Source organism: Nannospalax galili, unplaced genomic scaffold, assembly GCF_000622305.1.
Source record: "Nannospalax galili isolate Female #2095 unplaced genomic scaffold, S.galili_v1.0 scaffold85, whole genome shotgun sequence".
In the NCBI taxonomy this organism is placed as follows: domain Eukaryota; kingdom Metazoa; phylum Chordata; class Mammalia; order Rodentia; family Spalacidae; genus Nannospalax; species Nannospalax galili.
Window position 1 is genome coordinate 2,343,770 of NW_008358866.1, and position 26,741 is coordinate 2,370,510.

Below are 26,741 nucleotides of genomic sequence, written 5' to 3' on the forward strand. Positions count from 1 at the left end.
TGTTCTTCCAGAGGACCCAGATTCTATTCCTACCTCCCACATGGCGGCTAAATTCCAGGGGATCTAACACCCTCTTCTGACCTTTGCAGGCTTTGCATTTGTATGGATGTGTTTATATACCCTTAACATAACACACATACACATAAAAATAATAAACAAAAATTTAAAAAATTCTTTAAACTACAAAAAGTAAATCTTCCCCTATATCTCCAAAATCTTATTCAATAAGTAAATTCAAGGGTGATAAGCAAAAGCCTTAATGATCAGTTGGATAACAGCTGCTGCTATCTTTGCTAAGTCAAACATGATTTGTATGATTGTCAAACTGCATATACGGGCTGTTTTTACAATGACTTTTCAAAGTTTGACGTTCATCTTTGACTTTATTAGTTTAGCTACAATTTACTTATAATCTATGGTTTTGTTCCTATCTATCCTATTTATGGTTCACTGAACTGCTTTGCTTTGTAATCTTAATTTTATATCTAAATTTGGGAAATATTCAGTCATTTTTCATTGGTTTTTTTTTTCTATAGTTGTTCCTCTCCTTCTGAGACTTTAATTATGTATTACATTCATGTGTGACCACTTAATACTGTCCTACTAAAAACTGAAACTTTCTTCAATTTCTTTTCAATCCCTTTTCTCTCTGGTAATCATGGATAATTTTCATCCATCATCAACTTACTAACTTACTGTTACCCCCTCTCCTTCATGAAACTTTTACTTAGATATTGTATATCTAAGTTCTAGCATTTTAATATAGTGTTTTCTGCTGAGATTCCTCATCTATTCATTCATTTCCTTAAGTCTTTCAGTATATTTACATGAATTTAAAATACTTGTCTGTGGGGCTGGAGAGATGGCTCAGTGGTTAAGAGCGCTGATTGCTCTTGCAGAGGAGCTGGGTTTGATTCCCAGCACTCATGTGGCAGTTAACAATCATTTGTAACTCCAGTTCCATGGGATTTGATGCCCTCTTCTGACCTCCACGAGCATTGCATGACATGGATGTACTTACATACATTCAGGAGTAACATTCATACACATAAAATAAAAATATTTTAAATATTTGTCTGTGAATTCCAACATGTGAGTCATTCCAGGGCCTGTTTCTAATGATACTTTTTTCTCTTTATTCTGGGTGACATTCTCTTGGTTTTCTCCCTCCCCTTTCTTCTTCCTCCTCCTCCTCCTCTTCTTCCTCCTCCTCCTCCTTCTCCTCCTCTGCCTCCTCCTCCTCCTCTTCCTCCTCCTCCTCTTCCTCCTCCTCCTCCTCCTCTTCTTCTTCTTCTTCCTCTTCTTCTTCATATCTCTCCAGTTGTTTGAGCATTGTTTCCTTCACATCTCAGTTGTATCTTGTATGCATAGGCCTATTATGGTCAATCCATCTCTACCAAACTTACACAAGTTACTTTTCTTTATAATTATTGCCTATATGTTTCAATATAACAACTATTTACAGTGTTTTAGGTATAAGTAATGTAGATATTATGTAAAGTTTATGGAAAGATGTGTATAGATTATATGTTAGCACTACAACATTTTATTTAGGGAGTTAAGCATCTGAGGATTTCAGTATCAGCAGGGAATCCTAGATCCAAATCCATGAAGACATCAAGGGACGAGTGTACCTGACATGTCAGCATCTCCTCTCAAGTTTGATGCAGGCCTCATTGAGTCCACAGTGTCTTTGATCAGACAAACCCCTGCACTGCAGCATCTCCATGCAGCTCTCTTCCCTAAAAATCATGACCACTTTAGCATCTCAGAATGCTAATCTCTGCCTTTTCATTTTAGTAAGTATACAACTGCTCCATGACAGAAGAGTGCTCCTTGCAGATCCAGAGGGCGATCATGGATTTTCCCTATTCCCCTTCTTTTTTTAAATGTCATAATTTAATTAATCCATTTTTAAGTTATATGGTTATTTTCAGCAGGAACACAAGCTCAGTAATAATCAGTATGATGTGATCACAAGAAACCAGCATCAGATATTCTAAAGACATCATTTCTCAGGAGGGAAAGATGAGGCTTTTAAAACATTTTAACATTTAACATATTAATGAATATTTGAGAGAAGAGGGCTATGTTTTGTGGGAACATATGATCTCTCTCTTTGTGTGTATGTCTGTCTGTGTGTGGTTTAAGATTTGGAATAATAAGATAAAGTCTTCCTAAATCCTAATTCTATAATAACTTCAAAAAATCTCTCTGTCTCTCTCTCTGTCTCTCTCTCCCTCTCTCTCCTCTTCCTTTTCATAGCATTAGATATTATTCTTTCCCTCCTAAATCAGGTTTAGTTGTTTATGCAGAGCACTTTGAAATTATTCTAGAAAAAGGAGTAGATACACCTAGCACATTATTAATAATAGTTACTTGAATTGTGTTGCCCATAGGTAAGAATTTGTATAAATGATATTACTCCATTTCAGTCCCTTCACTTTTCTGTCCAGACCTAGAGGAAAAGCTTTTGAAACAAACCCTGTTTCTAGATTCCTAGTTCATGTTGACAAACCTGTAACTCCTATTAGACTTCGCAACTTTTAAGAGGACAAGAAAAAAAGTAGACTGCAGAGAATCTGAGGAGACTCCAACACAGAGGCTTTGAATGCGGTTAGGAACCTTGAGGATGAAAAAAACTAGGGAAATGGCAGCACATACTTCCACATGCGCACACACACGCATACACAGAAATATGCTGTGCACTTTGGTATTTGGAATGAAAATTTGCTTTGTAAGGAAGCAAATAAATCTTTCATGTACTCTCTTTGACCCAACTAAGTTAACATTTTTTACTGAAAGTAAATTGCCAGGAATTTCCCATAGAACCAACAGTTGTAAATCTCATAAAAACACTTATCTCTACATGCAAAAGATAAAGAAAAAGATGAAATTTTTTAAAAAGAAATCTCATTTTGGAATAATGCCAGAGAGAGAAGTGGACCTTTCCTCTTCTAAAATCAGCAATGCCTTGCTCTGGGTTTTGTTTTTATTTCACTCCATTATTTCAGTTATCAGTGTTACCCACTTCAGTGTAGTCACCTAGGGTCCTCAGACTTTTTCATCTTCTGTATGAATAAATCATGCTCATGGGAAAGGTTCTTCTCAATTAATTCTTGAATAACCAAGAATTCAGGTTGAATAATGTGGAAACACACACACACACACACACACAGACACACAGTGGGATTTCAAACACCCAAGACCCCAAGAAATTTGAAGGAGAGCAGAGTTCTTGCCCCAATGGTAAATCTTCATCCACAATCCTGGGATCCATTATTCTGAGCTGTCTTCAGCTTTTAGGAACAGAAGCTGTCATTAGCTCCCTTCTTTCTCATTTTTCCTGTCTACAGTGTATTCTTTTTCTTCAGATACTCTCCGCTTTTCCAGGTCTAACTTACACTTCATCCAAACATTAACCAACAATTTAACTTTTTTTTTAATTACAACATAGAATAAGTAGATTTAATAAATGTTTATAGCATATTTATTCCAACAGCTGTGGAATATACATTCTTTTCAGCAGTCCAGGTAACTTTTTCTAAAATAAATCATATTTTTTTTATTCTTATTCTTTTATGAAGTTAGTTAAAAATTAATGAACAAGAAATTAAAGAGACTGCGCTGCAATTAAGTTAGAATATTCTAACTGGAAAACAATTACTGTGAAACTATTTACATTCTCATAGAATTATAAACATTTCTCAAGGAATACTTTACAGCACAACTTTTTTTTTTCATACAGAAGAATTCATTCCAAAGCAATTGACATTGAGACATTTTCACATGCATTTCTAATCTCAATTTAACATTTTTTAAAAATCAGATCAGGGCTATTTGAGGCAAAGTTCTCTTATTTATCTTTATCCTCTAAATGGAATTCCCAAATTGTTCCAGTCTCCTTGCCTGTCTCTCAGATACTTAGATGTCACTTGGAATTTATTTAACTAACATTTGACAACTGTGTGAGATACTATGGGATATATATCATTGCCCAGTGCATTATCCTTGATATACAGTTACTCAAAATCTAATGGGAATAAAAAACAATTATTTAATTTAAAAATGAACTGCTCAGGGCTGAGGATAAAGCTCAGTGGATAAAGCACTTGCCACACAAGTATGAGAACCAGAGTTATAATCCCCCAAACCCATGTGAAAGCCAGTCAGGCATGGTGGCTACCTGTCATCCCAGCATTCAAAAAGCAAAGACAGGAGACTCCTGGGGCACACTGGCTGCCTAGATAAGACAGACTTGGTTCAGAAAGAGACTCTTCCTCAATAAATAAAGTGGAGATCAGTGAAGAAAGACACTGGGCATCAACTTCAGGCCTACACACACACACGCACATATATACCCTTGCACACACACACACACATACCTACACATGTGTACACATGCACATACATGCATACAACACAGACATATACATGTAAAAAATAAAATAAATAAACTGTATAAGTCAAACAAAATATAAGAGTCTCAAGATAAATCTAGCAGAGTATATGGGAATTCACCCAATGAAGGAACCCTTACAAATGGAGTAAGTCAACAAATAGGAGATGTTTTAGACCTTCTGAAAAACAGATTTAAATAGGTTTAAAGTAGTCAGCTAGCTATTCATGATAGCTTCTATGTTGACATTTATTTGCCATAAAGATAATATCCAAGCAAAACAACTAAGGGAGGAAAGATGTATTTGAGCTCAGAGGTTCAAAGGCTTCAGTGAACGGTCACTGGGCTCAGATGCTTTTGGACCCATGCATGGTGAGGTGAGCATTCAGACCGGCAGCATGTGCTAGAAGAAAATGGCTTACCTAATGCCAAACGAGACACAGAGAGGACAGACAAGAACGGCAAGACACCCTTCAAAATCATGCCCCCAGTGACCTACTTTCTCCCACCAGAGTCCATCTTCTACTTCTTATCACCTCCCAATAAAGTCATCATATTATGGATTTATCAAAGCATTAATCTGTTGATTAGATCAGAACCTCCAATACCTAGCCACTTCTAAACAGCCTATCAACTGGCAACTAAACACTTAGCAACAAGTAGTGGAGGGAGCATTTCAAATGCAAACCTTCTTTAAGGGAGTGATGCTAGTAGGCTGAACATGCTCCAGTGGATGAACTCACACTGAGGGACATCTGGAGAAACAAATTTGACTCCATAGGCCTTGACTTGTTTGACAGAATGCATGAAATCCTGTGGGCAGGCCATAGGGAGTGCAGAGAGGGGAGGGGGTCTAATTATGATTAAGATGTATTATATGAAATGCACAAAAATTTAATAAAAAATATGCAATGGGAAAAAAGCTTCTTAAAAATCTCTGGGAAAAGTATCTTTTTTGTCTTCCTCTTGGCAAGAGTAAAGGAATTAAAAACATGTTATGATATATTCTGGTATTTAAATGCCAATATAGCCACAGTCTTTGTTTACTCAATTGAAAATGGCAGTCAGTAAAACAAGAGTCATGACTTTTGTTGCTTATAAATCTGGCAGTTGAAAAATTATAGTCACAATCAAATTGTGTATGCTAGGCTAACCTTAACTATGCTCCAGATTGATTGGCTAGACAGGCTTTGAGCAAACTCAGATATCCATCAGTAACTTAGGGGTTTATTTCTGGGGAAAGGCGAGCATAGTTTTTGGCAGTACACCTCTCAGAGAGATCCTTTCCTTCCCCTGGAAAAACCAGCTATTCATTGAGTCAAAGTGGGTTGCATTTCTGACACCAAATCTCCAAGAAAAGTCAGGGAAGGAAGGAAAATACATATTAGCATATATAGAGTGCAGAAATGTGTGCAGCCCACATATTCCAGAGGTTATACTCACAGAAAGCTTCTGAGATTCTATTAATGTGGTGATTAATAAAACATTGGTGAGCAGGTTGCCTACAGAGAGGCCTACACATGGTTGTTTGTAGTTGACACATCACTCATCATCCCTGAAAGGAGAACTTTGTAGAGCTGCAGTCCTCCAGCTGCATATGAATGTGGCTGAGTAGGGAACCTGTTTGTCTAGGGAATGAGTTGCTGTCTGATTTATAGTGAAAGCAACCTGAAAAGAAGTGGCTGGTGCCCTTTCCCACAATCCGATAAGCTGTCACACAGAGATAAACAGTAGCATTGAATTAAGCATGTTTGTCTATTTTTCAATGTTGTTTTAATTTCCCCTATCTTCCAATTTCTTGGGGCTTCATTTTACATAACACTGTGTTTCTAACTTATGCATTTGCCTTAATCATGGCAAATTCTACTTTAAAGAAAAGGTAAATAAAAAAATACTAAGACAGTGTGTTTAAGCATAGTTTCAATTAATTGTTAAATTATAATTTTGTTAGGCTACATTAAATATGACTTAAAGAGGCCTGTGTCAGATGGCCTACATAAGAATACTTTACATGAAATTGTTATCAGTCAGTTCATTCTGATAGTATGAATATCTAACTTTTATGTAGTTCATGCAGCATGAATGGATTGCTTTATTAGTTAAGCACTTACTAATAATTTCCATATTAAAGGAAACTCATGATATACTTACTTCTAAGATTTTCACAAATGATAGAGATACTTGGCAAAAACAGAGATGAATACTTTTCTAAAACTCTTGATATGTATATTTTAAAAAAGAAAACTTCTAAGCATTTAGATGTTACTTGACAACCAGGATAATATTATTTTGTTCACAATTAAAGGACACATTCTGGGTATCTAATTTATGATCTGGTACAAACACAGTAAGTGTTCAATAAATATTTGATTTGAGTAAACATCTCTGAGGCTTTGAAAGAGGATAATATGCATGTTTCCTACTTAGTATTCTTCTAACCTAAAACCTTAGAAGTAAATGTAGGTCCACATTGGGTTCACAGGAACTGAACTCTGTTGCAATTTCCAAATATAAAGTAAGCATCTTCTACTGTTTATGTATGGGTTGGGATCTCTCATCCAAAATGTTTGGGGCCAGAATTGTTTTAGAGTTCATATTCTTGAGGAGATTTTAGAATATTTTCAGATTCATAATTAAATATCTTAGTGATAGAACCCAAATCTTAATGTAAAGCCCATTTATGCTTTATATATAAATGTACTCATTCCTGGATGTAATGTTATGCCGTATATTTTAATATTCCTGAGTTTTGGCTGTAACCCATTACATGTGGTCATTTGTGTAATGTCAGCAGTCAAGTTACCAATATTGGAGCACTCAGATTTTCAGGCTAAAGATGTTCAGCCTAGATCAAGTTTTGTTTAATTTGTACCAGTTAGCTATCTTATCATCAAAGAGTCAATGGGAAAAGAGAATCGGTGTGATTATAGAGTTAATGAGATTAAAACAACACATTTCCCTATTTTAATCCTCGTTTACCATACCATGAATAAAAACAGTATAGTTATTTGTAAATTGTCATGTGTTTAGCCCTTAAGCAATATTTGTTGAATATCTTTTGGATCACAGACAGTATAGTAAGTCCCAAATACACAGAAATTAAATACACATACACACACACACACACACACACACACACATCTGTGAAACAGTTATACCTAAATATAAAATCATATGTAAGGTAAGTGATGCTTTATTTGGTCTCTTCTTTGGATCAGAACATTTTCTCAAAAGTCAGTTAAGCCTTCTATAGACTATAAGGTCATCTGTCTTCTTTGACTATGCATTACCAAAATTTCTTCACATTCATGAGATTTATACACACACACACACACACACACAAGTTTTGAGACAGGTCTCCCTATAGCTCCAGCTGGCCTGGAACTCTCTAGAGTAGACCAGGCTGACCTTGAACTCACAGAGATCTGCCTGCCTCTGCCTCTGCCTTTCAAGTGTTGAGCTTAAAGGTGTGTATCACCTCACCCAGCAAGATGTCTATATATATTTTTTTATTTTTTTTGTGTGTGTGTCTTTTTGAGACACGGTCTCCCTGTAGCCCCAGCTGTCCTGGAACTCACTATACAGACCAGGCTGGCCTCGAGATCTGCCTGCCTCTGCCTCCCAAGTGCTAGGATTAAAGGCATGAGCCACTACACCCGGCAATGCCTATGTTTTTAAAGATACATGGTAAAGCTTCTTTGAATCAACTATGCTCTCTTATTAAGCAAATAAAGCAGTGGTTTTATAAAGCAATTCCTTCATCTTTATTATTAGTAATAATGAACAGTGTCTTTTGCCTTTTAGCAATGGCAGTTACACTTCAAAGAGAATTTCACACAAAGATCAAAGGGACCAGAAAGTATTATAAGACAACAAAAAAAAGCTCCTACAATATCAACTTTAAAAAAAAATTATTGTTGTAGACTTTATGGTCCCATGTGGCAGATTTCCCTGAGTAGCTCTGAGTTAACATTCCAGTGACTGCTGCGTCTTCACTGAGATTCACACCTAAATAAACAAACCAAACAACACTCAGCTAACTGCTTGTTTCAAGACAATAATTCATTTGCTCCATGAGGTGAAAGTAACAAGAAACTGGGTTTTAAAGGGCATTGCTATCATGAGAAGGGAGAAATGTCAGAAGTGTTGAAGTAAACATTGGGCTAACTCCTAGCTTGACTTTTTCATTGAATTTTTTTCTTGGTACTTTAAAATTTTTTGAGGCAAAATTGTTTCATTTATTTCCAATGGACACATAATAAAACAAATATGAATTGTAATAACAATAGCAAATATTTTTTGAACAGGTTGCAGCAGGAATATAAAGCAGAACTTTGAGGATTTGACTCAAGAAGACAAGAAAAACACTTAGACTTTCCTGGCAACGTCTATTGAGTCTTAAACCATAAGTAGGTGTTTACTGAGGGGAGGGAGGGAGAGTGAAAGAGAAAGAGAATGAGAATAAAAGAGCATCCATAGCAAAGGAAACAGTATGAACAGAAACAAGAGGTCATCTGTATTTGGACATCTCCTGAAACTCACATAGTTCAATGTATCTGGAGCAGAAGGTTTAAAGATAAGAGTGGAAAGAAGCTGACAGGCATGGTAAGCTATAAGACCAAAGAGCTAGCCAGGGACAAGATCGTGGAGCACTGAGAAGTGCTTACATAAAGAAGTCAGTTTCCCCACACATATCCTGCTGGTACATGATACATCATGGAAGAGGGGGGCAGAAAGAATATAAGAGCCAGAGGGCCAGGATGCCTGCTGTTAGATAGTGCCTTTCAGGTATAACAGGGACATTCAACAACATGGTCTCCTAAACAAGACTTCTATAATGACACCACCAGTTGATGTTCCAGTGTGGTATGGATGGAGGACATTTCACAAGGACCCACCACTAGATGAAGAGATACAGGCAGTCAATGGCTACTGAGAGAGGGAGAATCAGGTTTCTCCAGAGAAAAGCTCCCTGATAGGTTATGCAATCCCAAGAGATCATCCCTAAACATAAGTACATACAAGGAACACTAAATGGGCTCAGTAGGTTGCTATGTAAATATGTATGTATAACAATAATATAGGTAACAATAATAATTTTAAAAAAGGTCATGAAATTGAGAGGGTATCAGGGGATATGGGAAGAGTTGGAGGAGAAAAAGGGAGGGTGGAAGTGATAAAAATATAGTAATTAAGCATGAAATTATCAAAAGAAATTTTAATTAAAATAAATAAACAGCCATATAATCTCCTTCTTCTTACAATCTTTCCACCCCTCTTCCACAATTGGTCACTGAGCCCTGGGTGGGTGAAGTTTAATATAGGAGTCCTGTCCAGGGGCCCACACTCTGAAGTCTTTTTCTCTAGACTTTGGCCAGTTGTGGTCTTTTGTGTCCATTGCCCTCTGTTGCATGAGGAAGTTTTACTGATGAGAGTTGAGAGATGCATTAGTATTCTCTCTACCCCTCGTTTCACAATGTGAGCCAACTGGGAAAATTGGCAGGATCTCACACTTTGATGAGGAACTATAAGCGACTAATCATAGCTGAGTGAAGGAAAGTTGATCTTCTTTAGACAGGATGAACAGGTTCTAGTGGATGAACTCATACCTAGGGACATCTAGGTACACAAATTTGACTTGATAGGCCTTAACATATATGACAAAAATGCATGAAATCCTGTGGGTGGGTTATAGGGGAGTATAGACAGAGAAGGGGGGGCAAATATGATTAAGATGTATTGTATGAAATCCACAAAAATTCAATAAAAATATTTTTAAAACAATTTTTTAAATAAATTTTTAGAAGTCATTTTTTAAATCTATAGGCAAGTGAAAGTTTGCAAACTGGCTGGAAATGGGCCACTAAATAGTAACTAAGTCTGTGCATTAGAACAGATCTTCCACTGAATCACCAGGCAGACTGTTAACATTTACTAATTTATCTGAGAGAACACTGGTACTGTCTCAAGCTATAATTTACTGTATTAAACCCAGAATTAGCACTTGTTGCACTTTGAAATGTGATGGTCACATCAGGATTTGTCTAGCAATAATCAGCCACCAGCAATCACATCTCCCATCATCAACAGGTAATACAATAATACATTAAAATTTTTGTACTTAAAGAAGGGATATTTTTTCCTAATTCATACACACACAAAAAAGATGTTCTCAGGGTTGGTTGAAGTTCTACAGAACCCATCACCATGGATGTGCTTCAGATTATAGGTGCCCAGCATCATAAAGACAGAGAAAAGGCAGTGGCTTCAAAAGGGTTGAACAAGGACATTTCTCAGTTCTTAGTCGCTAATTGTAGGAGGGTAGAAGGGGATGAAGTAGGCAGGACTCTGAATGGGAGATTTCTGGCTTGAAAGTTTAGATATAGATGTAAGCGAGAGTTTATTACAAGTAATACTTTAAGGGTATTTGAGTAATATGTGGCCAAACTATTTAGCAAATAGCATTGGAGACTGAAACCATGAACACAGGTGAGTTATCCCAGGAATGGGGATTGGAAGACAGGGGGAGGGCAGATGTTCAACAATAGAATTTGAGATATAGCCAAAAATGAAATTATACTGAAACTAAGGAAGTCCTAACAGGTAGATAATAGTCAAGATTTCATTGACAGCCAAGTAAAATAAGTACTAGAGTTGTCTTATTCAATTCAGGAACCCATCAAAGGTCTGATTGGGAAGTATCTGTATATCTATTGTTGCTTTCATTATCCTTTTTGTTTATATACTTTTTTTAATCTCTTTAGGAATTTGGTGACAGGCTCTGTTAGTCTGATCCTCCCTTATTTGAAGGACAGGCCAAAGATCCCCTTTGGAAATGAGAGCAGAAGACTAGCAGGCAACATTGACTCTACCCAATGATATCTCCAAGAGGCACAGAAACAGGATTCATGAAGATGTTGACAAGACTCCAAGTTCTTACATTAGCTTTGTTTTCAAAGGGATTTTTACTCTCCTTAGGGGATCATAACTTTCTAAGGAAGGAGATTAAAATAGAAGGTGATCTTGTTTTAGGGGGCTTATTTCCTATTAATGAAAAAGGTACTGGAACTGAAGAATGTGGGCGAATCAATGAAGATCGAGGTATTCAACGCCTGGAGGCCATGTTGTTTGCAATTGATGAAATCAACAAAGACAACTACTTGCTACCAGGAGTGAAGTTGGGAGTTCATATTTTGGATACATGTTCAAGGGATACCTATGCATTAGAGCAATCACTGGAGTTTGTCAGGGCATCTCTAACTAAAGTGGATGAAGCTGAATATATGTGTCCTGATGGATCATATGCTATTCAAGAAAACATCCCACTGCTCATCGCAGGGGTCATTGGTGGCTCATACAGCAGTGTTTCCATACAGGTAAGACTGGCAAACATGACCACTAAAAGGTTGTATCTCTTTGCTTTTATGTTTCAGGAGAACAGAATGAGATGACTCTAAAAATGTCATCATGAATGCTATTAACAATTTAAGTTTTTGTTTTTAATGGGTATTCCATAATACAGGTTTATGACAGAGCTGTCAATGACCAGTGAAAATTATTTCGAAGGATATCAGGTAGCTGCTGCAACATAACAAATGAAATTCAGAGCTTTAACATAATTATATTCTGAAGGTCAACTAGAGAGTAGAGGCTGGGCTAACCTATGAGTGACTCTGCCCAAGCCTTTCCTCTTCCTGTAATCAATGAGTTAGCTCCAGCATGATTTCAGAGTGATGTCAAAGGTGCAATAGGATGCAAGGACAACTGTTCAAGCCTCTTTCTTTCTTTGCTGTAGTGTATCTTCTACTATCTCATCAGCAGACGCAATTCACAGGGCACAGATCAGAGTCAAGGACTGAGAAAGAACATTCTGTTCACAGCACAAGTGCTGCAAAGTTACATAACAAAGTGTCCTAAAGAGATGAAGTTGTGATTTGGAGCCACTATCAGTAACAAGAAGTTATCTCACCATATCTCTGAATTTGATTTTTTTTCCACACTAATTGTTACTCTTTTTGTTCAGATATTAAAAAAAAAAACAAAGAATTTCTCAGAGCATAAACCTAAAAGTGTAACCAGATAAGCCAGATAGTTGATTACCAGCAAACAAGGAAGAGAAAGGTAGACAGACAGACAGACAGACAAATAGACTGACTGGGGTAGGGAAGACAACATACAATTTACATTAGATGAAAAGCTGATAATTGGCTCTTACAAATTCATTAGAGAAAAAAGACATAGCTCATTCAAAATTCAAACTCTCACAGTGCTTACTTAGAGAGTAACAGAATTTTAGAGATAGAAAGACCCAAGAAATCATTCAGCTCAATTTTCTCATTTTCCCAAATCCAGACAACACTGGCTTCATGAAAACTCCCATCAGTAAGCAGAATAAGAGCGGGGCCTGAGATGGATCTTTCACACTTTTACACTCTTTCACTCACCCCATATGATTTCTGTTACTTGATGAGAGTATTAATGACACAGTAATAAAAGTTCATGATTCTAAGCGGCAGGTACCCTGCCTCCTACTGAATTACTACAATCAAAGCCCAAGCACTCAAGAGATTCATATAAAGTGTTCTTTATATATCATGATCCTATTTAAATAGGCTTTATTTGCATTGGAATAACCTTATTTTTATATTCCAGATTTGTGGCATTTAAAATTCCATGTAAATTCTGTGCTGTTCTAAATGAGCTATTTCCAATTTCTTTCCTTCTTCAGAGCACATAGTCATATTACAAGTAATTAGGATAACTGTTTTTTCATAAACATCCTTTAACTTTATTAGATGGATAGAAAATATTGCACATCTCATAGTAGATCATTAACTTCTACACTTGAAGAAGGAGAGACAGAAATTTCTGTTTGAAAACAGGAAAATTTAAATCTATCTCAGACAAACTCCAATAATATTTTTACCAGTTGAGTGTCAACTATTTCATAAATACTTATATCCAATTTTACCATCAATAAGAGATTGTATACATGCTGTTTTGGACATTATTATCTCCCAGTACAATAAACAATATTTTATAATACATGTGTCCATAATCATTTCTTATAAATACTTAGGGTTTAGAGAGACTTCTAAGTCATGTAGAAAATATTCTTGACTTCCATGCAGTTAAAGTCTGGCTGTAGGTTCGGTACCACTGGGAAGTAACAGTGAGTCATTTAGAATGTGTTCATGGGGCTCACAGGGTAAGAAATGAGGATGGCTGATAGAATGAAAGTTGCACAGAAAAACAACTAATAGTCTACATAGAAAACAAAGTGAATGAGATACTGAATCTGTAGACACTGATCAGAAAGTTGCAACAGATATTCGTGTGGTTGCAACAGATGCTCCTGTGCAAGGGAACAAAGACCTTGTGAAAGCAAGGGGGTGAACTAGAGAGGAAAGGACAAAGCAAGGGGCTCCATACTCTCCTCTAAGACTCTCCGATTTCCTGGCTAGACTATACATTGGTCCAACCAAGAGTGAAGCTGGGAATTGGAGCAACTGCACCATACACTGAGCAGCCTTCCAAGTACCATTTCCACAGAGGACCTTTCTTCAATCAAACATCACAAACGAAGATAGCAGGCCCATTTACATCTAAGAATTAAAATGTTTTATCTTTTTGAAACATATATGTCATTTAATAAGAAGTTTAGAAAATATAGTCAAATCCAAAGCATTATTTCCTAAGGGTGAATTTACAGCACTTCTGTACATTAATAAGAAAACACTTCAAGAGAGAAGCTTTCTGGGTATCTCTCATGTCTACCAACTCCCGCATTCATGACTGACTGTGGTTATACATCCTGGCGTTTGGTAACTGGTGACATGTAACTGATAGTACTGCCTTCAGTCTTTAACTACTATAGACTGCTTGAAGTTTGAGCCAAAAGCTGAACCTACGTGGAATCAGTGAACGCAAATTCACCACTGAATTTTAAAGTTCCTACCATCTAGATATAACATCCAGGCACAAACCAGAGCCTAGATTTTGCAGTTACAAAATTAGCTACTGAGAAAGAATTTTGGAGAGCGATGATATTTGCATCTTCCCTTCTGTGGCTCCATCAGTTGTGTCAATATTGTAATGTCCCTGTATTATTAGTGACTTTTGCATTGCTGTGACAAAAATGCCTGACAGAAACAACTCATGGGAGGAAAGATTTATTTTGACTCATGGTTTCAGAAGATCTTGGTCCATCCTGGTGAGAAATGCTTTCATGGCTGTGGGAGCATTATCAGAGACTTTACTTCATGGTGGACCTGAAAGAAGAGAACCTTAAATCAGATCAGAGGCTAGATAAAGGTCTGTCCCTATGGGCCTGCTTCTGCTGGCTAGGCCCCACATCTACAAGGTCCGCAACCTCCTAAAACACACCGGTTGAGGAATAAACTTTAAAAATATGAAGCCCTGGAAGACAGGGCTACAGATTCAAACCTTAACCTTCCCCATTTAAGTCTGAGTTGTTTTATTGCCCAAATTGCTTCAAAGGATATTTCCTCTACAACTTTCTCTTCTTCCCAATATTAAAAGGAATTCTTCCCGAAGGCAGCAAAGGAATCACCCCTGCTGTGTTAGCTCATATAACAGGTAGTGTCAGTGAAAATTGCTTGGAATGGGAGATTCTTAATGACTTGTTAAGTTAAGCTATATCACCATTGATGAAGACCCAGATAATTATTTTCCCAATACACTAATTAAGGACAACAAACCACTCTGTGGTGGTCCCTTTACATAGCAACCAAATTGATTTCTTAATTCAGTCATCAGTGAAAGCAAACATCAAAATCCTTATATATTAGCAAATATACTTAGGGGAATCTAGTCACACCCTCTGGTGAATTAGTTTCTTTTCAAAGCATTTTTTAAGACTGTATTCTGATATTCTCTATAAACCTACAAATCTTTCACTTCAGGGAATACAGTGTTTCAAGAGGAGATTCAGGTCGATTGCCTTTAGCTAGGCAATTGACTTTATGGTACTTATTTAGAAGCAGTATTTATACTTGTGCTTTTCAAATAAGCTGTAGTTAGCTCTAAAGACGACCAGTCAAAAATGTTGTTCCTTGAAATGTTTCTAAAAGGTTCCTGCCTCATTTCAGAAGATGCTCTATTTCTTCAGTTAATCTTTTCTAAATGGAGCACACTTTAGCTGGAACATGGCAGGTATAAGATGACTCAGTTAGTGCTTTGTCCCTGAGTATTAAAGTGACCTCAGAAAATTTAAATTTAGGTTAGATGGCCTCTAAGAGTTGAGCTCATAGAAAGGGCAGAAGTTTTCTTTGAAAGGATATGTAGACCCAGTGTCAATTGACAACGTAATACAAAGAGACGAAAAGGAATTATGAACAGAAAAGAATGGAGTAGAACAAGAGAAAGATTTTTTAGTTCTGTTTAGCAGAAAAGCTGCTCTAACATACCCCTGGTAAGATGCCTTCTTATGGACTACATGGTGGCATCTACACAGATTTCCATAAATAAAATAGTTATACCTAGACTGTAATGTCCATTAGTTATCACTATGTCTTACCGATTCCTACTCCTTCAGTCTTCAGCTTGAATTCTGTTCTCATTGAGAAACTATTCCTAAGCCTCTAATTCATAAACACACTTATCCATTTCTAATTTATTAAATGATTCATTTACATTATTTTATTTTTACTAAATTATTAGGTACATGAGTTAAGGAACTGCATTCTTTTTCTTTGTATTGTCAGTGCCTAGAACAATCTTTCTGCAAGGTAAATTTTTTCAACAAATCCAAGTAATTAGCATGTGATTATCTGCTACATTTCCAAACAACTGAAAATCCCTAAATGAATTTTGAGTTGGAGTCACAAACATTACCCTCTATGCTAGATCAGTCTTCATGTTTGTAAGTAAGAATGGGACATTTTTCAAATTGGAAAATAAATATAAAATCCCAGTGAGAGAGCAGGATGAGCATGCTCCTCTCCTCACTATCTACATGTAGACCACAAGATGCCTCGACTTAACTGCTTTCTCACAGACTTACACTACATTGGCTCCCAAGTGGAGAGACAACCCAAGGTTATACACACCTGGATAAGCAGAACCATGCCAGACAAAGTTAGGACCCTATCCTGACTCTCATCTGGCTCTGTGTGGTCTCTCCACAGAAAGATTATATAGAACTGGACCTGGTGGTACATGCCATTAATCCAACTGCTTGGGAGGCTGAGGCAGGAGGATTGAAATTCCAAGACCAGACTGGATTATAGATTAACTGAAGGCTAGTCTCAGCAGATGAGTAAAAGCCTATGTGAAAAAGTAAAATAAATAAAAATAATAAAGTGAAAAGAATTGACTGTGGATATAGCTAAGTGGTAGAGCAAATGTCTGACATGCACCAGGCCCAAGATTCAATCATCAATATAATAAAAAAATCAGAAGGCTTCCTAGGTACCAGACACTGTGATGTCGTGCTTACACTCTAGCTAACACAGAGGAGAAAAGAACATAATTCTGTCCTCCAAGGAGCAGAATGACAGCACTAAAAATTCATTTACTAACATCACTAATTTATCAATAGAAAGGAAGAAATAATAGCTGTATTCAGTGAGTTTAACACTGAAAATATAATGTCGATAGTAGGGATAAGAACTAAAATGTCAGTGTATCCTTCTAGAAAATATTCAATATAGTGATTAAAATTCTGAGTGCAATCTAAGATTTACTTACCCCCTCACATCTAAGATGGACATATTAGTAGTAATTCCTTCATTGGGTTATTGTGGGAATTAACTAAGAAAAAATAAAAAGGAATACAATAATGCCTCATATAATAAGCATTCAATATTTTAGTAGACATTAACTGTTCATTCTTGCTGTTGTTTTGTTTTGTTTCTTTCAATGCCTCTAGTCCAAGAGGAATAGTTTCAAGAGGAATTGAGATTGATAAATGTTAAGCACCAGGTTCAAGTTTCTCTCAGCTTAGGAGAAGCAGCATCAACATTAGAATCCAGACCCCCTTGTCTCCCACTCCATGATCACTCCCTCTCACAGTCTAAGCTTCAGAAAAACCTTACTCCACAGACATCTCAGATAGAATCGTTTTATTTATTTCCTTCTCAGCCTTCCCATTTGAAAGCAATCTCACAACACTGCTTGTTTTGAGGCCTCCCTCTATTGCTCTTGTTCAGTTTCCCGCAAGAAAAGGCAACACCATTCCAGGATTTTATCCAGGGTGGTAAGAACCAGCAATGGCAATTAAAATGCTTTTGCTAACACTACTTGATTGTAGAAATTTCTCACCAGAGGTAATTATCTAAGACACACTATATTTCCCTTTGCTTTGAGGTTAAATTTGTTCCTTAATTAATTCCCCTTCTGTCATGTATTTATTTGGAAACTACTGTAGTGAGAGACAAGAGATTGCCATCCAGACCACTATTCACAGGTGTCAATTCACAGGGCAGGAATGGCCCATGGCTGTGAACTATGTTTATACTGCAGATCTCAATCTATGATGAAAAGCAAGGAGTGCACACATTCCTGAGATATTAGCAAGTGTTTAATGGCTGTATATTAATAAATAAACTAGTTGAAATAATACCCCACATCTTTACTTAAACCTAAGAATTGATTTTGTTTTAAAGACCCAAATTTCTGTTTCCAAATTGCTGTTTAATGTCCCTTTCCAATGTATTGATATGTACAAGGCACAGTATTTCAATATAGAAACAGCCAACCCTTGTCAGCTTATCATGATGAAAATCCATTGATTTAATGTAGCAGAAGTGCTTTTACTAATCCATGAAAAAAAAAATGCAGGTGATAACTAGCAGAGTATTTTTCCAATTAGTGACTTCGGGAATTTAAGCACAATGTTCCCAAAACACCTGCAGTTAAACTCTAAGCAAACGCTGATATCCAGGCTGTATATCAGTAGGACTTCAAACACTAAAATTGTGGTGTCGCTATTTTTGACAACACCACCTGGCATATTATGGAAATCCCTCTGTTACTAGTGACAAAATCTTAATTCTTGCCAGCTCTTTGATTTCATATCCAAAACTGGGAATTGCACCACAAGAGAAAACACAATAGAAACAATACCTGCAAAATGATATTTCAAATATGAATCAGACTTTTTTGCCAAGTGGTCAGAATGGCAAAATATTTTGAGATATTTGCCACTTACTACGGTTGAATATGCAGATGTACCTTCCAGGAGCTAGTCACTGTGTCTCCCACTTGGGTAGATGCCATCCAATTCCCAGTGAGGTGTCGTGGAATACAAACTGGGCAATTAGACTCTCTGAAGGTGGAAAACATGTCATTGAATACTTGATATAGAGTTTGTTCCTATTTCTGTAAAAAGGCAATTTGATTTAAAATTTAAAAATGGACACATGAATTAAGCACATATTGCCCATTTACAAAGTAGTTTAAAGATACATAATTTATACCAAATTTGAAGTGATGCACCAAAAAATGGAGCGTGATGCCACCCTGTGAATTCCAGCTGCTACCCTTGGGTTACTTAGCAGACTCTCAGGTATGAAATCTACAGTAAAAAAAAAAAAAAAAAAAAAAAAAAAAAAAAAAAAACAAACTTTGTGTTATCTTTTCTTGGGTGCTTTTGTGAAGCTAACAGTTGAGCTTTCCCACAGTTCCCCACAATTATTACAATTTATGACCTGCTTCCTTCCAAGAAGGTGACCTATAAATGACACAAACTAAATCATAAATTTTTGAAAAATTACTATTAATCAATTAAAATAGTACTAGGGAAGTTAACTTTTTTTCTCCAAAATTCCATTCTCAATATATTAAGTTGCTCAAAGTTACTAGAATTACATCTTTTCTGGCTTTCAAGAACTCACATTCTAAATTGGAATGAGTGTTTCTTTGCCCAGCCTTTTCAAGTTGAATGTTATCCATTATAATTTCTTTAAAATAGTTTTTCACCGGGGCGTAGTGGTGCACATCTCTAATCCCAGCACTCAGGAGGCAGAGGCAAGCCGATCTCTGTGAGTTCGAAGCCAGCCTGGTCTCCATAGTGAATCCAGGACAGCTGGGGCTACAGAGAGACCCTGTCTCAAAAAGACATATATATATATATATATAGTTTTTCACATCATTTTCATACTTAACTTTTTAATGCCTTTTTATTTAAATAATTAAGATCAAAGTGTTCACAACTGCATATAAAACACTTGGCCTCCTGTATCTTCCTTACCATCTACTGCTCCTATAGGCACTCTGGCAACCCTGAACTACTAAAGCAAATTCTTTGAGTTCTCTCATCTACCTAAAAACCCCCTTCCTCCTATCTCTGCCAGGCAAACTTCCACTTATTCTTCAGGTTCACCTTTAAATATTATGGCCTGCCATATCTCACCTGAGTGTGATTAGTTGCTCTTTGGCCTGTGTTTTGTGTTTGCAAGTGTACATATATCTCAGAATCTTATCCTAAGATAATTTTATTCATCTCCTAGAAAAGTATAACTTCCTTGAGAGCAGAGAGGGTACAGAATTAACTTTTTAGAAAACCTACATTTTAGAAGAATACTTTGAGAAGACATCATCTTTAACACCTTTTAAGAATTTATTTTGGTCTGTCAGTAAATTAAGTGCTTTTAATCCTTATGTAATTTCATGAATCTAGGAATTACTATTATTCCCTTTTTACAAGTGATGAAACTGAAGCTTAAAGAATTAAAATTAAGTTACCCAAGCTCACGGAACTGGTGAGAGAAGGAGCTGGAATCCCAGTGCTTGTCCAGGCCTTTGCACTGATGACCCAATTTGCTTCTTTTGTCCCAGAGAGCTCTGTTCAGGTAATAAACAGTTAACAAAGAAACAGTGAATAACACAGTTTGTGTTTATCTCTCTGCCCTAAACATTGCAATACCTCAGAAGCAAAAATCATTTACAAAAACATTAAGCTACAATCCTTAGCGCCCCCAAGCTTTTGTCATCAGTTAACAACCAGAAAGGATAAGAATGCCTTTTTATTGATAAGGATATTTTCAGTCATGTCATTGTTGCACAAGTAACTGCAGAGGCTTCAGAAAAAAATATAGATTAGTGCAACTGTGACTCTGCTAAATCTTCAAGAGACATTGCCAAAAATCAATAGCTAAGGTACTAAACGATGTGATTCTGACAAGTCTTTTAGTGGGCATTGAGCCACACTGGGAGTTAAGCTTTTGCAAGTATTGCTGGCCAACACAAACACTGAATAAGATACAAAAGACCTTTAGACCCCACTGTTAGTATCTGGAACCCAAACCAATTTAGTTCCGTAGTTTATCTTAAAAATTAACTCATAGGGTAAAGGAGATCAAAGAATAGATCAAGAGTGATTCTGTGGGTAAAATGGCCGTCTTTTTCATCATGTAAGCACCTGCTAAGTCTAAGTGGGAAATAACTTGTGAGATAGTTCTGTATAGGTCTGGGTAAAAGACAGATACTTTGGCTGGAGAGACGGCTCAGTGGTTAAAAGCACTGGATGCTCTTGCAGAGGACCCTAGTTGGGTTCCCAGCATTCACAAGGTGGCTAACAGTGATCCATAACTCCAGTTCCTGGAGATCTAGTGCCCTCTTCTGGCCTCCATGGGCATTGCAAACACAAGCAAAATGCTCATACACATAAAATAAAAAATAAATAATTTTTAAAACCTAGGTATTTCAGTGTGGTGTAGCATTGCCTCCATACCAATTCTGACCTGTTATGGTACCTTTCTTCTGAAATAATAGGATTCAAGGATTCCTTGATCCACATATCATTTCAGTCTGATTGATGAGCTATGAGGCCAAACAGCCTCACCATTCATCAATTCTTGGCTGTCAAATTAAGAAAGCAAAAATGTCTAATGATCCAGACTGCAGACCATAGATGTTAAGTGCGATGGTTTCTGAGAAAATTTGAGAAAACAAATCAGGATATCTTTGGGCCATTTTAAAGGATCTTTGGCTTGGAATATCCATGGACTATTATTTGGGTGGTTTCGGGCTAGGAAACAGTAACAGGAGTCTGACTCGTATGCTTTTAGAGCTCCTGGAATGCAGGAGTGGGTAACTTTTGCAGCTTATACTGAGCAAACTGGTGTTCATGATATTATATGATTTCCTAAATTCAGATTAATCCTTGGCCTCTATAAAGTGGCTATTTTTATGGAAAAAGAACTGTTTCCAGATGTGCTGCAGCTAGTGTGCCCAAAAGAAAAAAAAGTGACTAACCCTCTTGCAATAACAGTATGATTGGCATCATTTATGGGCAGATCACTCATGTGATGTGAACAGCTTGGCTTCCTCAGGCATTTTCTCAACTACATGCCACCTCCAGTTCCAGTTTAAAATACAAGCCAATCTGGAATTTTGAACAGCTAATAGTTTAATTTGATCTATCTGAAAAGGAAGAACACTGGATTTCTTAACCTCACAACTTCTAGAACTTTTTCACATAGTAAGCTAAGCTGTAAGGTAGCAGATGGTTCAAAGTGCAGCCCTCAGTGGTTTGCTTCCAGGCTTACATATAAGCATTTAATTAAAAGAACTAAATAAAACATTCAGTTCTGCATGTGTTATGAAACAATTATAGGTGTAGACTTATTCTTAGAAAACAGACCCAAAGAGATGTGAGCTGTGAAAATCACTGAATGCAAAGGCAAACCCATGGAGGTTATCATTTTTAAATCTTCAGATTCCCAAGAAAGTGGAAATGGTTTCTTTTTCAAATGTATATAGTTCAGCTCTGCAAATAGCATTTTTCTTGGAAGTGCTTGGTGCCTCTTTCCATCTGGAATTTTTGTAGCTAAGCATAGGTCCACATAAAAGCCAGTTGCTATTGTTCCCTTTAATGTATCAGCACAGACTCAGAAGCCAATAACTGTGAAAGTTATGAAAATAATTCTCATGGAGGAAAATCACTTTAGTAGAAAACTTATTTAAACTAAACTCTAAAAGTACATAGTCCTTTTATTTTCTATTTTTAAAAAATTGCTTGTGTCACAGCAGAAGGCATAAAGCTTGTGTTTGGAATGGGCATCTCAGGGACAGCCTGAGCAAGAAGAATGACCATAGGGCTCATGTGGGTGCTACAGGTGACTCTTAAATTTTCCAATTGACATTCTCTCTTTCCACATCATGAAAAGAGTAGACCCTCAGGTCTTTCCCAAAATTCACATTCTTTTGTTCCTCATAATCAGAGTATCATTAAAATAAAGCCTGGCACCTGGAATTTAAAAAGAAGCCCTATGACTTGCTGAAAATTGCCAAGAGAAATAAAACTCCAGAATAAATTGCCAAAAACTTGTCTTCCTTTAAAAAAAGTTCAATCACAAATAAATGTCAAGGTATTGGTTGCTTACTAGGCTACAATGAAAACATTATTCCTAGTCCTGGATAATTCATAATTCCAAAAAAAAAAAGTACATCCCCAAATAACACTGTCTCTATAAAACAGTAATATAGGTTGGTGGAACAGCTAAAAGAGTAAGGCCACTTGCCACTACCAAGTCTCATGACTTGGGTTTGATCCACCAGACCCATATGGCAGAAAAAAGAGAAAAAAAAGTTCTGCAAGTTGTCCTCTGACTTCCATACCCATACTGTGGCTTGTGCACACATGCGCACACACACATATACACATATTTGCACACACAAACAGAATAATTGGCACTGGTTATGGGAAAAGCAAAATTTTATATGTTTCCAAAGCAAGAACAAAAAGTGAGCAACTGATATGGTTGGTTATAGTTTGTACAGGACATTTGTCTCCAGAAAAACCTTCACATGCCTGCAGCCAGTAGTACTGGTTCATTTGGTGAAGCTTACCTGAAGTATATGTTTATTTGGATTTGACTTTAGGTACATATGGTTTGAGGTATCAGACTTCATGATAAGGCCCTTAATTTGTTTTCTAGTCTTTAAGGAACTAGATAGTGGCCAAACCTAGACGATGTAAAATTGACTTCCTTTGGTCTGTTTATACAGACATAATTTGGAGAAACTGATTTTAATGCTATGAAAATCTTAGCTGAAGACCCCTAACAGTCTAAACAAATTCCTTATGTGTGATTTCATTTTTGGTGAAAAATTGAATACAATTAGTGAAATATCTGTAGCACACAATAAATTGCTTCTCAGTAGAGCTTGAGAGTAGTTACATTGTTCATTGGTATCCAGCATTTGTCTACCCCAACAAACCCCTAACCCTTTATTAAAATGGTGACTTGGTGGAGTACAGAATTACCTTCATTCATCAATTTGTTCAGTTAACAAACATGGAGCACCCATGCTTTGAGAGGCACTGAAGAGAAATTAACATAGATTAACAGTGCACATTTCCTGGCCTGAAGATTTAGTAAATAATATAAAAATCATCACATATTTTGATGTGATATTTTTAGACTGCTGATTTCACCGTCCAAGTTTAAATTTCCCAGTGGATTCTTGAATAAATCATTTTATTTACTAAAGATAGCCAGTAAACAAATGTTTATGGACCCATCACAATGTATAAACTGACAAATGAGAGTCTCCTTTTTATAACACGGAATGATTGTTCATGATCTTCAAATAAAGAAGCTTATGCTTCAGAAAGAAAAATAGGCAAACATGTAATAACTTGAAATATATCACTGAAATGAGGAAATCAATTATGAGATTAGAGTACAGGAGTAAATCTAGGATGAGTGAGAATAGTAAGAGGTCTCGGAATTCCTAGGATCAAGTCCTGCCTCAAACACCGTTACACATCGTGCCTCAGCTCTTCAATCTAAGCAATGGGATAACTGCAGGTTCTACCTCACAAGAGTGCTATGAAGATTAAAGGAGATAAGACATCTACAACAGTTAGGACAATAGCTAACACAAAAATGTCAGGACTTTTAAGCATGTTACAGATCTTAAAGGCTTCCAAAGCATGAGTGTTTGAGAACAGAAATGTAGAGAATAGGAAGACTAAAATAGCTCTTTTCTATCTCCTCTTAAGGAAGATAATGAATTCAGAATTGAATCTTAAGTGAACAAAATGCTTAATAGTTGTCTTTGATAGGTTAGCCCACCTCTAGATTTCATACATAAGGACTGCAACATGCAACTTTCATTTGTAACTGTATTTTTCCAGTTTTCACATTAAAGAAAACTTCACTCATATCATTTTAATTTAAATCAGAAACTTGCATCTCATCGTATGTACTATTACCTTGATTGCAGAAATGGAACCCTGTCCTTTGGGGAGAGTGGGCTCCAGTCCTACCCTTTTCTACCTATCGAATATACACATTTTGCAAAGTCATTTCCCTTGTCAATTTCATTTTCCTCACCTATAAAGTAGAATTTTAGATTCTCTTCATGATTACTTATAGCTCTAAAATATAATGATCTTGCAGCTTATTTATATTTTTCCAACAGTGTTGATAAAAACGTTAATCTTATTTAGCTACTGTACATAGAATTTCTTCAAAGCTGCTTTCAAGCTAGCTTTGGTGATGCATACTAGTAATCTAACCTAATGGACCATTAGGTTAAGTCTCGAAGATCACTAATTCAAGGAGAGCCTGAGTGATATAGCAAGTGGGAGAGCAACTTGAGATACTCAGTGACCCTGCCCAAAAAGAAAAGGAAAAAAAACTGTTTTGAATATATTTAATTATGTATCCAACTCCTTTTACTTTCTTTTTTCAAAGAATCCAAGTAATGTCAACAAAGTTTTGCCAAAATCATGGTCCTCCATGGTCCTCCAGACTACAATTCTTCCTTACATGCTTCAGCTAATGTTGAAATAAAATGCACACTTACTGAACCCATCCTGATTCCTATCATTGCTTGGCTCCTTTCTAAGTGTTTGTACAGCCTCTATTATAAAACTGTGCACTAGAAAATTACCAAAACACATCATGACTATTGATTTATGTCTATCTTCATTTATATTTCCTGAATTTGCCTTTCTTCCTCTTCTTTTGCCTTTGAGTAGACCTCTCATTATTGATTTCTTGAAATGATTCTATAATTTAAGCTGCATTTTTTTTCCCAAAATTCATTGCTAGCAGCAAACTCAATATGATTTTATGAGCTTTTCTTTTGGTCTCTACTAATTTAGTGTAAGATAAATTTTCCTTATTATTTTTATTTGTATCACCATATTAGGACACATCTTTAGTAAGAAGAAAGAGAGAATGAGAAGTGCTTTTTATTCATTTTTTTCTGAGACGAAGTCTCTCAATGTGCCCATGTTACCCTTGAACTCTCCATCCCCCTGCCTCAGCAACCCCCTCAAATGCTGGGTGCTGATAATACAAGTGTTGGTCACTGAGGGCAGCTAGTTTCTTTTGCCCTTATGGAATCACATCTTCATCCATTGGTTCTGTTTCTACCTACCATAGCTTATCCTGAAGGCAAAACAATAACAATAACAAAATTCTCTTCCATTTCCATATTCTATGCTGTGGTGTCAGCTATTATCATGTGTTTGTGCTGAGCTTTACATTGTACATGTAGATGCCCTAACACATCTACTGAATATTATCCTTTGTTGCCAGTTCTTTTAACCCTCCAATCATTAGTGTAGACCAGCAACCCCAGTGGAATTGGGGAGTTGTCTTCTCTCTTTTATTGAAACTTTATTATATGAATTAATTTTTAAGTCTTCTTTTCTCTCTTAAACTATATTCCTTTTTATAATCTCTATCTTTGAAAAGCATATACACTCTTTTAAAAATGTGTCTCTCTAATATATATATGCATATATATACATATATACATTTATAACTAGATCTTGTTTTTCCTTCCTCCTCTCCTACTAATAATAACATAACTGGGTAATTTTCTTCCACATTTCACACCACTTCCCCATCCTGAAATGATTCTTCCTTTATCATTCAAAATGATGTCCAGTGTAGGAGTTTTCCTTATTTCTTCATGCTTTCTCAGAGAAACCATATGGCCAGTTAACAAGTCAAGAATGTTTTAAGTGCCCAAATGAGACAGAGGACTTAGCTGACAACTACCTGGATATCTCCCAACCCCAGATTTAAATTTTAGATTTAAAAAAGTTCATAGAGCTAAGATGATAGCACAGTGGTAAAGTATTTGCTACAAAATCATAAGAACCTATGTTTGGATCCTCCAAATCCACATAAAGTCAGGCATGGTAACACATCTACAATGTTAGCTATGCCATGGTAAGATGGCAGGTAGAGACAGAAGAATTCCTGGAAGCCCCCAGGCCAGCTAACCTGGTCTATGTGGCAAGGTAAAAAATTGAGGATTGAAACCTAAGGTTTTTCTCTGACTATCACAAATGTGCCATGGCTTGCATGAATGAGAGAGAGAGAGAGAGAGAGAGAGAGAGAGAGAG

At 36.5% G+C, this 26,741-nt stretch overlaps 1 protein-coding gene across 2 annotated transcripts in view; it reads left to right on the plus strand.

Moving 5' to 3' along the window:
• Grm3 (glutamate metabotropic receptor 3) overlaps nucleotides 1-26,741 on the plus strand; it is a 277,529-nt gene that overhangs the window by 151,384 nt on the left and 99,404 nt on the right. For both annotated transcript variants that reach the window (XM_017795451.1, XM_008822473.2), the window contains exon 2: nucleotides 11,164-11,775. In XM_017795451.1, the coding sequence (XP_017650940.1) occupies nucleotides 11,275-11,775 (501 nt within the window). In that variant the 5' untranslated portion in view covers nucleotides 11,164-11,274. The remainder of the gene's footprint in view (nucleotides 1-11,163; nucleotides 11,776-26,741) is intronic.